The sequence below is a fragment of the Talpa occidentalis genome, unplaced genomic scaffold (genome assembly GCF_014898055.3).
Source record: "Talpa occidentalis isolate TD23 unplaced genomic scaffold, MPIMG_talOcc4v2.1 talOcc4.16, whole genome shotgun sequence".
Taxonomy (NCBI): domain Eukaryota; kingdom Metazoa; phylum Chordata; class Mammalia; order Eulipotyphla; family Talpidae; genus Talpa; species Talpa occidentalis.
In genome coordinates, this window is record NW_023601653.1 from 85,122,957 (window position 1) to 85,137,957 (window position 15,001).

The 15,001-nt window shown below is 45.3% G+C and overlaps 1 protein-coding gene across 3 annotated transcripts in view; it reads left to right on the top strand.

The window, feature by feature from the left end:
- Window positions 1–15,001, top strand: part of SRGAP1 (SLIT-ROBO Rho GTPase activating protein 1) — a 182,542-nt gene that overhangs the window by 99,656 nt on the left and 67,885 nt on the right. For all 3 annotated transcript variants that reach the window (XM_037515107.2, XM_037515108.2, XM_054696744.1), the window contains exon 4: window positions 1,373–1,435. In XM_037515107.2, coding sequence (XP_037371004.1) covers window positions 1,373–1,435 — 63 coding nt within the window. The remainder of the gene's footprint in view (window positions 1–1,372; window positions 1,436–15,001) is intronic.

The following is a 15,001-nucleotide window of genomic DNA, read 5'->3' on the forward strand; positions in this document are numbered from 1 at the left end:
CACATTAAATTAAATTTAAAGAACCTGGTCTCTAACTCCAGTCTAGGAATTTTAGAAGCTTTCGGAGCTTGGTCATCCACAGCAGCCTCCTCAACGCTTCAGAAAACTCTAGGACTTGCTGCTCATGAATTTGGATTTCTCAATGATTTGAACCCATCCGTGCTCTGAGGACATCTCCCCACACTGCTTTTCCTTCCGCACATCTTTGTTTCATCATATTCCTTCTTTTCTGAGGGAAGCCTGACCCGATGAGCTCGTGTTTGCAGACAGACGAGGTCCTGCTATTTTCTGAAGAGCAGCTGCGGGCCTCGGCCTGCTGCCCGCGCACCAGCGGCCGACCCCTAGCAAGCTGGGGGGCTCCTCAGCTGTTCCGTGTCTTGTTTGTGGGTTCCTGAGCAAGGGTTTACTGGAAATGTTTCCTGTGCCCAGGCAGGACCCAGACTCGGGTGAGAGTAAATGTCTCCTTAAATTCTGACCCCAGGAGCAGCCACCTACCTCCCCCTCGTGCCGGCCCTGCACCCACGCCCCGTGCACATTTCCACTCACCGGGCAGATGAAGGTACACCCTGGTCCCGAACGCTGACCGCTGGCCGCGCACAAGCGACCAGGGCTCTGTCGTCTCAAAGTGCAGATCAAGCTGCGTCACACGTGATTTCCATTCTCTGTAGCTGCCTAGGGTGACTGCAAAACAGGGAATACATAAATATAAATATAGAGATATATATACATGAAATTTGAGTAAATGATGTCCTTTAAACAAACTTATAGATTTTGCTGAAAAAAAAAAGTTCCAATAATCTTCGACCAAACTCAGAATTAGCCAAGGAAAGAATATTTCAGATGTGACTGGCCAGCTGGGTAAAGAGTAAAACTCTGCTTTTGGTCTCCATGAAAATAAATAAATAAATGCAGAGGAAAATTAACATTATAATCAAAAGTATTTCTTTTGGAAAGAGAAAGTCAGTTTCCCTTTGTTTTCAGACTTTTGGGGAGTCACACAGCAACATTCCTTTGTGATGATATCAGTGTAGGAGACAGGACACAAATTCATCCTTGAACGACTTTGGTTCTGTCAGTCTTTTCTGAGCAAACAAGATGCTTTGCTCTGGCAACTCTCTCTGTCTTCTTGGTAAAGTCTGATTCGGATGGCAGGAGAGCCATGCAGGCCGTTGACATGTCTGCCTCTGTCCAGCCGTGCTGACCACTGCTGCATCTAATATGTATAAAGGCTATTCAGCAAAGGCCACACTCGCCTGCTTCTCACATAGGGACTTTTATTTTCAGTCAGTGGACTTTGTATGATGTAAATAATTTAGAAACAAAATTCTATTCCATTTCTAAATATTCCTTTTTAATTTCTTCTTAATTACAGAGCAAAGAGATTGCCTTCCAGCTTCATGAGGATTTAATGAAGGTTCTTAACGAGCTCTATACGGTAAGCTCATAGTCTTTCTTCTTCTGCAAGTATCTTTGGCTTAGAATTCTGGTTTGCAGAGACACTGCTCACATTAGAATTCACCCAAGCAGGGTGTCGATGTCGCTCATCTGGTGAAAATGTGGAACCAAGTGGACAGAAGCAAACTGCTGTGTCCCTTTGCTCTTCTCTTCCAGTGGGGGGGCCTGTATTCAGGTAAATATGTGTATGCAGTTAGCACGTTTGAAGAAACTAGAGTAGAGGTTTCCCAGCAAGACCTGTTTTTAATGCGTTGGGTTATATTCAGGTTTGTAATATTTTGTTAAAATCGTTGGCCTTCTTGGATTAGCCATTCTGGGATTTGAGCAATTTAGAGTTGCTTTATATTGGCATTTAATTTCTTTTTCCCCCCATTACAGCTAAATTAATTATTTGATTAATAACTTCATTTATTAAAATTACTTTGGGGGAGTTTCTGTTCTCTTGGCGATAATTTGTTTTCTGAATTTAAATTTTATCTAGGTTGCTGTGTATAATCACAAAAAAATAAATAATTTAAAACTAGTTTATTTTAAAAAATTTAACACCACTGTGGTTGCAAGTTGGAATTAGTCATATGCCCATGTAAATATTATTTTACACTAAATGATCATATTATTAAATACAAATTCCTTTTGGAGGAATTCAGCAACTTTTTATTTTATAAGAGAGGAAAATATTATGAGAAATGAGTAATACTAGTTTGCTCTAACTGTAGATATTTGTATTTTCATTGCACAAGATTATTTGAGTTTTCTTTGCAGGCAAGTTAAACATGAAACTTATTAAAATATGTTTCCTTTTTTTTAAAGATTTATTTATTTATGCATACAAGAACTGGGGTACAGGCCAGAGGTGTGGGGGGGTGACAGGATTCACCAGAGACAGAGTGGGGAGCAGAACAGGTGGATCTACTGAAACCCACTGCTGAGGGGAGCAGCGGGGAGAGAGGAGGGGTCTGCTGCACCCTGTGGGTAGCTCCCTGGCCGGGGATCGAACTCGTACTACAGTGGCTGCGGATTGCTTCGTAGGTTGTGTCTTAACTGCTTGAACCACCAGGGAGGCCCAAAATATGTTTCTTGATTTGCAAATTCTGTTTGTTCTTTAAAAGCCATGTGTATTAAGTGCAGTTTTGTGAATTTGTTTTTAATGCTCCACTGACGCTTGCTAATTATTGCTAATTCAAATAGCCTAAAATACTCCGTGTTCCTACCTCCTCCAGAAACTTTTAACTTTACATGCCCACAAGCAGAAGTATCACGTAGTGAGTGAGCATTTGCCAAATACCCGATGAAGTTGTTTTAGAGGATAAAGACCTGTTCCTAGCGCTTGCTTCCAGTGATGTGTTCACTTCTGAAACCTAATGTATTATCCATGTTTGGAAACCCCGGGTTTAGAATTTTAGAGTTAAATGAACTTTGTGGCCTGAGACGTCCAAAGGAAAATTTCTAGATCATCTTCCGTTGCACTCTTCTACAGTGAGGGCTTCCTGGCGCTTTCCTTGTGCCTCCCTCTGGGGGGGCCTTGTCTCCCCAAGAAGTAGGCTGACTACAGAGTCTTTATCTCTGTGGCCGTCGTCCTGGGGAACCACTTTCTGATGAGGAACTCACAACTACACAAATCATGTAAACCCTTTATTACTTGCTTGTATTTTCCAGAATCAGTGGCACTAATGTTATTTAATAACAGCCCGGGTAATAAATGGAACATGTGAATTAGTGACGAAAGAGAGCCACAGGGAGAATCAGCAAGTTTAGAGAGAGTTCAGAGAGCAGGAGACTCTTGTGCTGTGATGAAATGGAAATGACTGGACTGGCAGCAGCAAACTGGTCGACATGAGAATCAAAGACTCTTAGTTCACTGAGCCAGTCTCAGCGCTAAAGAGACAGAACCCCTAGGAGATAGAGGATGGATGGATGGATGGACGGACAGATGGACGATCAGAAAGTATTTTTAGTATTTGAAATATGCATATACCTGTATCTGTCGGTCTGCACCTATGGAGACAGAGCTATAAGTTAGAGATTTACTTCAAGGAACTGGCTCATGGACTGTGCAGGCAGAGAAGTCCAGGGTCTGCTAGCAGCAGGCCAGGACACTAGGGCCTGAGGCCTGAGGGCCAGGAGAGCCAGCGGGGTGAGCTCCAGCCCAGTTCACTTCCAAAGCAGGAGAAAACCTGGTCTCACCTCCAGGACAGTCACACAAAAGAGCATGAGTTTTTTTTTCTTACTCAGCCTCTTTGTTCAAGCCCTCAGTGGGTTGGGTGGGGCTCACCCACGGGGGAGGCCAATTTGCTTTATGCAGTGCACTGAGCCAAATGTCACTCTCGTGCAGAAACCCCCTCACAGGCACACAGAATAATGCTCACCCAGGTATATCCGGGTACTCCTGAGCCTGTCCAATCGACACCTAAATTAACGAATCTTCACAGCTCCCCGGCTCCTGAGGGAGAAGCCCTGCTTCCGCCCCAGCCCACCCTCTGGCTCCAGGTGGCCCTGGGCTCCGGCTTCTTGGCTGTCATGTGGTGATCGCAGTGACACCTGCCTCTTCAGTTGTTAGAAAGGATAAACATTATGACGGTCACGTGGTCAACAAACATTTCTAAATGACCACGGCTGTGCCAGACCCTGTCAGACAAGCTGGGGCTGTCGCTGTGATGGGGAGGGGCCGGCCCTGGCTCGCGAGGCATTTGCCAGCGCAGCTCTGGCCCGCGGCCAAAGCTCAGCGGACTCCGGTCACTCCTGTCGTCTCCACCCCGGTGGGCTGGAGGGGGTGACAGCCCCGTGTCTGCACACAGAGGACGGGGAGCTCGTGGGGTTAACAGCAGTTACAGGTGGCGTGTGCACATACGTGTGCGTGTGCATGTGTGTGCTGTTTTCCTTTACGATAAATGACATTTGTACAAAAAGGAGAAGGTGGTACCGTCCCCCAGGAAAGCTGAGGCAACAGTGCATGCCGCGGGGCTGCGCCGGGTCAGTGAGCAGCTGGGAAGGCACCGCCGCGGGGAGAGCACGGCCGGCGGCGATGGACCAGGGCCGCGGCGGGGGCAGAGCCTCGGGGACTGCACCTGAGGGGTCAGAGATGGTACAAAATGAACAGCGATGTAAGAAAATTTTCAACTTTAACTACTTTTTTAAGAAGGTACAACAGGAAAAATGATGACGCCAAAGGGGAGAAGGAACGTTCCAAGCGAAATGCGGCCTCGTGGGCCTGGCGCAGACTCCCCTTCGGCAGCAGGGTGAAGTGCCACCTGCCTCTGTCCCGACAGCGCTGAGGTTCTGCTGTGCTCTGGGGGAGAAACGTCCGTCTCCTGGCCCGGGCTTCACAGCGCTCTGCTCGCGTCCCGCGCGCCTCACCCCCAGTAGGCACGTTCTGAGAGATTACCACAGACGTCGGGGTACATCCCCGTGAAACTGATTGTTAATTATGTGTAATTGATGATCACGCTCTGTATACATCACTGCCACCCGCGGCGAGCCGGAGCCGGGAGGTGATCTATCCTCAGGTGCCGTTCAATCAGGGTGGAGAAAGGAGAAAATGAAGATTTATCCCGCCTTCCCTGTGAGGCCGCACACGAGCCCCTTTTCTTGAAGCAGCCTCGGAGGCAGGGACTCCCAAGCCCAGGGTTACAAGGGGGAGGTGAGCTCAGAAGAATTCGTTGAGGATCACACAGACGGCAAATGAATGTTCTGAAATCCAAACCCAGCTCTTTCCTCCAAAGTGCCACGAGGTCCCCCCTGGCGGCTGCCCTAGGAGGGACTGCTGAGGGCGCCCGACCCAGTGGTCACCTCCAGGTCAGACCCTGACACGCGTGCTCGGATCGACACTCGTGAAAATTTGATCAAACGTTCCAGATATCGATAGGGGTTCAAAATGGGCAACCCAAGTGGTTTTGCGTGTTCAGCTTTAATAATGGGGTGTGTTTATTTGGGGTGCCTCCCTCAGAGTGTGAGCATTCATTCTCGCTTTGTGGTTAGACGTGTCACCTCCTGTCAAGCATAGATTCACGCTCCGCGATGACGCCGAGTACTGCGGCTCCATCCACTCGTGTTTTCCTCCTTCTGAGCGCGACTCTGATCTGCCTGACGAGAAGAACCAGAGGCGGCCACTTCCCTGGTGCAGACCCGGAGGCTGCCGAGCGCCTCGCCCAGGGGCTGTGGGGAAGCCGAGTGGCTGGCGGCCACCCTGACCTTCGCGTGTTTTCGGAGCCCTTATCTCTTTTCAGTGTTAAAATGAAAAGGCCAATTATTTTTCAGAGGCGATGGGAGGGAAGATGCCGTTTATTATTTCAAGCCCTGCCTTGAAAGCTCGCCCCAGAGGACTGCTGAGGAAAGCGTTCCCGGCTGCTGCGGAGCCTCCCACGAGCCCAGAGCCAGCGCATTCTTCTAGAAAGAAGCAGCAGGCCCGGGGCGAGGTCGAAAAGTCCTTCCGAAGGACCCAAGACACTTGCCACCTCTCAGCGGACGGTTTTCCTCTGAACCTCAAAGAGATTTTTGATTTTTTTAAGTATTTATTTTACTTCAAGGGCATCTTGGGTGTTTGAAATAAATATTTCTGTAGTGAAAATGAAAATCCATCCCTTTGAGATGGACCACAAAGAGGCCTGATGTCAGAACAAAACACTGAGCAAAGAGAAATAAGGCATCAAAGAGATGTAAAAAACTCCCAGATTGAAAAAACCTCTTTGGACGTCCACACGCTCCAGGGTGCCACCTGGACAACTTTTTCAAACAGCAGTCTGCGTAGAGATGTTGGGGTGGCGGTGTGTCGCCGCGGATCCGTCCCCCGCCTTGTTGCTAGACACTCAGTGGGAACGCGGGAGGGCTGGGGTGGGGGACCCCCCACCGGCCCTGAGTCCTCAGACTGCCTTCCACACAGGTGAGTCGGGGAGGTAGCTCATTCGTCCTCATTTCCATTTCCTGCCAGAATGAAATTTCCATTGCAGAGATCTCAAAGGACAGCTGTGTGACAAGAACTTCACGTGTCGATGTCTTTGAGGACATCCCGCTGCTTATCGAATCCTCCTGCTCCCGAGCTCCTGCTCGGACTTCTCGCTGGCTCTCTGAGAGCTGAGGATCAGCAGTGACGGGTGCCGGCGACCTACCAACGAGACAGTCTTTTAAAGAAGTGAGCAATAGCTGAGCTCTCCCCTGCACCCCACTCTTTGGCTTAGGAATGAGAAGCAAGTATGGAAAATAGAGTTTCTTAAAAACAAAAACCCATTTTTCACTGAAAGAAAAGGATTCAGATTTTCTACCTCACTTGATATCTAATTCTAAGGGTTATAGGATTTTTATGACTTTATAGTTCCACTTACCTGTGTCCTCGGTTCCCACATCTCACTGAGGCATCTCGTAACTTTGAAGTCCCATCCACACATGTAATATTGATGATGTGTGACACATTTCTCTGAAAAATATAAAATATTTAAAATTGCAGGTGACTGAAATTCTAGTACATTCCTTGTCCTTTCATTAAACACGCGCTTTCCCCTCCACATTGCCAGTTACTCTCAGCTTTCCCCCTGCCACCGTATGCAGCGTGCCCTGCTTAGTGTGTATTCCAAAGGCCAACGCTTGGGTGTTTTTTTCAGTAGATTAAACTTGTATTTCAGGGCCTCTGAAGATTTTGTAGGAAAGACCTTTTGGAAACAAGGACTTTCCGAATGACCTTCTCTAGCCCTGGCTTTCTCTGTTGACTCATTGGGCGAGGATTAAGTCTTTTTGCAGCTCAGTTTCTTTGATCCATAAAACAAAGACCATCCCTCTGCTCTCAGTCCCTCAGGTGTGCAAGAATAAACAGGAGCGTTGGCAGAGCTCACGGATTCAACCACATAGTGGAAGTGTTGGGTGTTTCCCTAGCTATGACAGCACTCGCGGGGCACGCCTGTGTTCTGGCACCGCTGCCAGTGCTTGGCGTGTATTCACTCATTTTATCACAACAGTGGCCTTGTATAGGTAATAGCCTTACTCCAAATTAGAAGGGAACTAGGAGCATGGACTGGAGCCCCGGCAGTCTGGGTCCCGGGAATAGCGCAAGAGCTGTCAGAGATGCAAGGAGCTCTCTCGCTTCTTTTTTTTTTTTAAGATTTATTTATTTATGCATGCAAGAACTGGGGTACAGGCCAGAGTTGTGGGGAACAGAACAGGTGGAGCAGCAGGGAGACAGGAGAGGTCTTCTGCTCCATGTGTGTAGCTCCCTGGCCAGGGATCGAACTCGTGCTGCAGTCGCTGCGGACAGCTTCATAGGTTGCGTCTTTACCCCTTGTGCTGCCAGGGAGGCCCGCAAGGAGCTCTCTTTTAAGAAATATATAAGTCCTCAACACAAACAAAGAAAATAATCCAGTCAAAAAATGGGCAGAAGAGCTAAAAAGAAACTTCTCTGAAGAGGAAATGCAAATGGCCAACAGGCATATGAAAAAATGTTCAGCATCACTTGTCATCAGGGAAATGCAAATCAAAACTTCCATGAGATACCATCTCACACCAGTGAGAATGGCACATAGTAAAAAATCTAGCAACAACAAATGTTGGCGAGGATGTGGAGAAAAAGGAACTCTCCTGCACTGTTGGTGGGAGTGCAAACTGGTCCAACCACTATGGAGAGCTGTGTGGAGATTTCTGGACCTACTAAACATAGAGCTTCCACAGGATCCAGCAATTCCACTCCTAGGGATTTACCCAAAGGGCACAGAAACATCCATTCCAAAGAGCACCTGCACCCCTATGTTTATAGCAGCACTGTTTACAATAGCTAAGCTTTGGAAACAGCCCAAATGCCCAAAAATAGATGACTGGATCAAGAAGATGTGGTCCATATACACCATGGACTATTACTCAGCATTCAAAAAAGATAAACACATGCCATTTGCAGCAACATGGATGGCGCTGGAAGGGATCATGCTCAGTGAAATAAGCCAGAAAGAAAAAGAAAAATCCCGGATGGTCTCACTCATAGCAGGAATCTAGAAAACTTAAATAAGGGACCAGGAAAATGAATAACTATAAGAAAGTGAAAATCAAAATCAACAAACAACTATGAACCAGAGACACTCTATAGGGGGTGGGGGCAGGGAGGGGAGGGATTGGGGTCAAAATAAGGGGGTTGCAATTGTATGGGGAATATAAAAATAAAATTTATTAAAAAAAAAAGAAATATGTAAGTCCTGAAAATGCATCGGTGACAAACACAGCCCTGACTGTAAATGACTGTTGAGAGTTCACTAGAGATTAAAAACAAACAAACCAATAGCCTCTGTCTAGGAGTCAAAAACTTAAATTAGAAAAAACTGCCTCTAGTGACTGCTGAAAATAGAGTTAGTGCAGATAAAGATTAATCAGTTCAGCTCACCCTTATTGCAAACAGAAACACTTTATTTTTAATAAGGCATAAAAAATTTAGAGTAAATTAATCATTTTTCATTAAATAGTTTTATTGAGGTACAAAACCTCGTGAAACTAACTGTAATCTAGATTGCATTTAAAAATTAGTTTAATTTTGTATTTTTAAAAAGATGAGGAGTGGCCTGCTTTAATGTACATGTAACGGAAGCAGGTGCAACCCTGTCCCTACCAAATCATTCTCAGGTTTTCCTCCTTAATGAGCATTAAATGATGGATCACTAATCCGTTTGGGAGCTCATTAAAGTCACTGGAGTGATGAATATCCCGGTATAAGGTTCATCAATATAAGTGTGTTACACGATATGGGCCCCGTTTGTTTCTAGATATTTTCTCTGCAGCAAAGCCAATGAGTTATGGCCTCAGAGCCCACGGAAAATTCTAGGAGGAATTTCATACCCGGGGCATCGCGTGGTGCACTCCTTGCTGCCTCAAGTCAACAGAAGATAATGAGTGTCGTTTGTGGTTATGCTTGTTTTTCATTTTGCTTAACATGTATCTGCCACTTCCCCTGATGATGAGAAAAATCAACTGAGTGTGAGTGTGTGTGTGAGTGTGTAAAGTAGTGTTATAAGAGCAGTATCTGAAATCTTCAACTCAGGACTTTGGAGTTGGAAGAAGCCTGAGAGGTCCTGTAGCTCACCCACCTCCTTCACCGCTGAGAAAGCCGTGGCCGCCAGTCGAGAGAATCAAGGCTTGCTCACTGCCCCGGGGACGGGCTCAGCCAAAGGAGGCTCACACAAGAGGTCTACGAGTGGGGTCTCTCTCCACTCACATTCAGTCTTAAAGGTGGAGACGAAAACAGTAAATCCCTGCCCGAGAGAGGAGGCCTGAGTGGCAGCATGGCCCCATTCTCAAGTAGCCGCCCTGAGGCCATCCTGTGTGACTTCCTCTGCGCATCATTAAATATTCTCCTTTTAGAGGCACATATTAAAATTCTCTGAGACGCCTTCTACACCCAGAAGCTGCATAATCGGTTTTCCGTCTGTGATCAGGCCTCTGGTTTTTACTTTCCTTCCATGCCACACTTTTCACGGTGCTCAAGATGCAGTCTGATGTGATCGTAGTCCTGATTTGGGTCTGCGGGAAGACCTCGTGCTGTCGTCTCTAATAGACTAATCTCCCACAGAGGGTCAGAGGGGCTGAGTTACAAAGCAATTTTGCAGCAACGCTAGGACCAAAATCCAGGTTGATTGGATTTGATAGACCGAAGTGCTTTCCATTAAAGATGCTGCATGATATTGCTCCTGAAACAAAATCTTTACTACTACACTGACCAGAATGCCATTGCTTCTGTGATTTTCATTGGCCTTATTTCCTCCCCTTGTGTGTGTGAGCTGTTTTTTCCCTGTTTGGTTTGTCCTCCGCGTCTCCGCGGCCCGCCGTCGCTGTTGGCTGGCAGTGCCCGGGCACACGGGGCTAAAGCCCCAGACACTGCCTTTTGTTCACAGCACTTTTTTGGATCATGAAAATAATTTGATGATAAATTCACACTCTTGCGCTGATTTCATTGCAGTGGAGCCAAAACATACCTCTGGTCTAAGCCTGCAGCTATGAAGTCGCTGCGGGCAGTGCCGTGAGCAGTCACCGTAGTTGTTCCTTCCGACCGCCCACAGCTAGACTAAGAGATGGCTCGGCCACGCAGAGGCCTGAACTGGGGAAAGAGGCTAGAACCTTGCAGGCTCCTGGCAGTCCAGCTCTTGGGGCTCCACCGGGATGGCCCGGAGACCCTGCTTTCCCTCGTGGACCTGAGCGCTTCCTGGAAGCATGAAGAACGGCCTTCCCAGGCTGTGCACCTGCCTGATGGGCTGCGCTTGCACCAGCTCAGTGTCAGCCAGAGCTCTCGTGTGTATTGATTGGAGGAGAGAGATCTTTATCTTAAGTTGTCATGTAGTTTCTCAGAAGAGCTTTTAGTGATTGATGGCATTAGTGAAGCAGCAGGCTATATGAAATTAGGAAATACTGTTACTAACATATTGCTTTTCATGCCTCAGCCCCCAGCCACCACACTGTTTTTCATTCTAATGCGAACCATGTTTCACAGATGATTCAGAGCTGTCATCCCATTAACCCAACCCCAAGCGTCTGTTGGTGGCGCCATTTTGAATGTTGGGAATAGAGGAGAACAGGTCCATCCAGGCACTCAGCAAATATTTGTTAAATGAATAAATGAATGGGCAAACTGAGTGTAAAATGATTCCTTTCCTTTGTTTGATTCTCGCCAAATGCCTTTAGTACCAGAGGTAATAGTAAAGGTCAAGAGCAGCTTGAGATACCGTTGCTACCGTGGGTGGATTTACAGGACAACCCATCCTGGTTGAGTGTTACACAAATAAACAGCCCAGATCGCAGAGTCTGAAGTGTCTCAGCTCATGGGTCCTGGTGGTGGTTGGAACAAAAATGTTCTCACCGAGGATCTGCAGAGACTTTACCATGGGTGAGATCTGAGCTCGGCCGGGAGGACTCGTCAAAGTGTCGGCTGGGGGAGGGGCTGGGTCCGCATCCTGGCAGTGGGATTGGCTCAGGGAAAGGAGCAGGAGCAGTAAAATGCAGATTCTGGGGCAAGAGCATCCCCACCCATACCTCCAGGTGGTAAGCTCCGTGCAAGTGTTGGAGGAGTAAATAGTTACCTCACATTCCTTCCTCCGCCTTCCCTAAACATGACCAAGAGTGATCTCTACGCCAGGTGGAGAGGCCTTCCGCTGGGAGAATGCGTTAGACTTTCCCAAGGACAGTCCAGACACCTAATCTGGAGCCAGACTGGGGTGAGGAGGCCTCCCAGCTGCTCTGTCAGTGACGGCTGTGGCCTCTTGTTGCCTCACTTTTCTTATTACATAATGGGGAGAAGAAAGTAGCTACCTCCTCAGAGTTCTGAAATGTTCTCAAAAGAGTTCTTAGGAGTTTTAAAATTGTAAAATGCTTCCAACAATTAAGAGAAAATGGAGCAGAGAAGGTAAGGTGAGTGTGTTCCATGAAGAAGTATGCATGAGGTTTTAGAAAAGAAGCATTCAAACAGGAGAGAATGTGCCCTTGGGGCTACATTTAAATGACCACACGCCTTCATGCTGTCTGGTGTGCAAAGGTTGTGTGTGCATTAAGCTGATGGAGAATCTTATTTTCTTTACAGCAGGTATTCAAAATGCACCTTTAAAAAATAAATCCTCCCTTTACATCTCTGAAACAGAGAGAACTGTTATTTTATTTTAAATGCAAAACACTTTTAACTTCTGTCAACATCTTCATTTTAAATAATGTAGTTTGTACTTCCATTCATTATCTGCAATTAGGGTTCTCAAAAAGCTTTTAGTGTTCTTCTCCTCAACGTTTAAAGTTCATTCATTGTAACTTAACATTTTAGAGAACAGTGAAGACCATAAATCAGATTGGAAAACTGAACAAAGAAAATTCCTTTCTGGAAGTGACTGTAAAACTGGGTAGAGGCTCCTCAGAGACTGGCTGAGCCCCAGCATAAGACAGTCACACCCTTATCTTGCTGGTGGGTCAGGTGAGACTCAAACAGTCTTCTCTGAACCCAGACTCGTTAGTAAGAAATGCAGTGTTGGCAGCCAGCTCCATCTCCTCGGTGTGGAAGGCCTATTAGTTTGTGCAAATTGCCTGCTTGCGCGGGTTCTCAGCATGGAAGTAAAGCAGAGTCAAGAATTTAGGGCTGCGTGTGACATGTTTAAAAGAAAGGTTTCTTAGATGTGCGCTGTCTGCGAGACCTTTCCACCAAACTGTGATGGATGATGGGAGTCACGTGTTCCTGTTGCTTCTCTCCTTTGTGTCAGCAAGATGTGTGTGTGTGTGTGTGAGAGAGAGAGAGAGAGAGAGAGAATTATTGAAATTATATTGATTTTAGACAGAGAGAGACACACAGAGACAGAGAGACAGAGACAGGGTCCTTCCCCTTCTCAGCTGAGGTCTAGCTGGAACGGGCCCAAGGGGTGTGGGCTCCCCATGGGCAGGGAGCGTAAACAGCCAAGCCTAAGTATGCAAGGTGTGCAGCAGACCCACTGACCTCGGTGTTTGCCCAGCTGTGGGTGACTCCCTTTTCATCCCCAGCTCCAGCCACTTCCTGGCACTGTTTTATTTTTCTTTTAAACTGGAGTAGTCAACCAAGTTTTCCCCAGACAGGCTTGATAATTACTAAAAACAGACAACTTAGCAGTTACTCACAGCTCAGAAAAGGCCGCCACCTTGTTCGGCCCTTACTTTAGTCCCATTGAGCGACGCCTGGACACGACTTGCGGGCCTGCATTTTCAAGACGTCCAGTTTTATGAAAACAAGTTAAGCTCTGCATGAACTCCTGCTCTGCTTTCCAAATAGTCATCTTCACAACATGAATTAAGCTGGACTATAAGAAAGTGCTGATTTTCTATCTTTTTAATATAATCTACAACATCAGCAATTTCATATAGTTCAGCCTAAATAAATACTTATTACTTCCAGCCATCGTTGCAGTTGCTAAACTGTTTCAAAAATCATCTTTTAGAAGGTGAAAAACCAAGTTCCTTACTTCAAAACATTAATCTTAACTACTTAGCAGCTGCACTTCAGTTATAGAGTTGACTCTGAATAACTGTGGTATTTACAAATGAAATAAAGCTGTCTTCTGCAGATGAAAATTTGACTTAATTTATGAGAAAGTGCCACCAATGATTACTTGCGTACTAGGTTCTAGTATCTTCTTTGCTACATCCATGGCAGAGTCATAGCTTATGTGTTGTTTCCTTTAAGGAAGTAGGATTGGGCTTGAAATAAACAGATTTCAGAGTTGGCCCAGATGTCTGACTCAGTACATGGAGTAGATTGAAATTATATTGGAAAATTCTGATTTTCAAATAAAATCTCTGAAAATCAGTGACTGTTTTCTTCTGTATCTAAGAATACAGATGTGTCCAGATACAATAAGTATTACTGTAAGAATAAGTAAGATTTATCATTTGAGAAAACGTTTATTAACCATCTACATTATCTAAAGTGCTTTAAGAGATAATTATATAGATCATTTTCTTTTTAAGTTAGCAGAATGTTAAATTGTCATTATGTGTAAAAACTTCAAATGTGTGTAGATTCCCTAACCCTGCAAGTCTGGTTCTGAAAATGTATCCTAGGAAATTAGACATTTTTACCCATGAATATATCTGTAACAATGACATAATCAAAATTTTTAATTATTGAAGATTCATTATAGTTACAATATACATGGAAAGGATCTATTGCAAACATGTATGATTCACATATTCTTGAATTTATTAAAATGCAAATTATATATAATTTCCATGAGCAAAAGTGGTAGCAAATACATCAGGGGTTTTCAGCACAACTTTACTTATAAAGTAAAACATTCAAATAGCCTAAAATGTTCAACAGTAGGGAATTAGTTAAGTAAGTTATGGCACAATGTATAAAGAAATACTACGGAGCCCTTAAAATCATGTTTTAGAAGAATATTTAGTAATAGAGGAAACTGTTTTGTTATATAAGGTCAAAGAAGGACATTGAAGATTAAAAATTAGATAAAATGTGATCCTAGTTTCTTATTTTTTTTTAAGATCTATTTATTTATTTTATACAAGAACCGGGGTACAGGCCAGATACATAGGAGGGTGATACACCAGAGACAGAGCAGGGAGCAGAACAGGCAGACGGATCGAAAGCACTGCTGAGGGGAGCAGCGGGGAGACAGGAGAGGTCTGTGGGACCCTCGCCGGCCGGCCGGGATCGAACCAGCACTGCAGAGGCTGCGGGCAGCTTCACAGCACAGCGCTCAACCGCTGCGCCACCAGGGGAGGCCCTGATCCTAGTTTCTTAAAAGGAAAAATGATGTGTGTTAATTTGAAGTGTGTCTATGTGTGTATTTTCATAGGAAAAAGATTAAATGGGTGTATATCAAAATCTTAACAGTGATATCTCTGTTTGCTTTTTCTTTTCCTTTTATATCACCTGTTTTCTACATTGCTCATAAAGTACTTGAACAACTCTTTGAAACTATATGTGACCTTAATATTTAAGTTTTGTGTTTTGACGAGTAGATTTTATGCAATAAAATCCCTTAGTAAGGGCTATACTAATTTGGAGTTTATAATTCCAAGGTCAGGCTCAAATGCATCCATGAATAATGGTTTATTCTGCAAATTAATAATG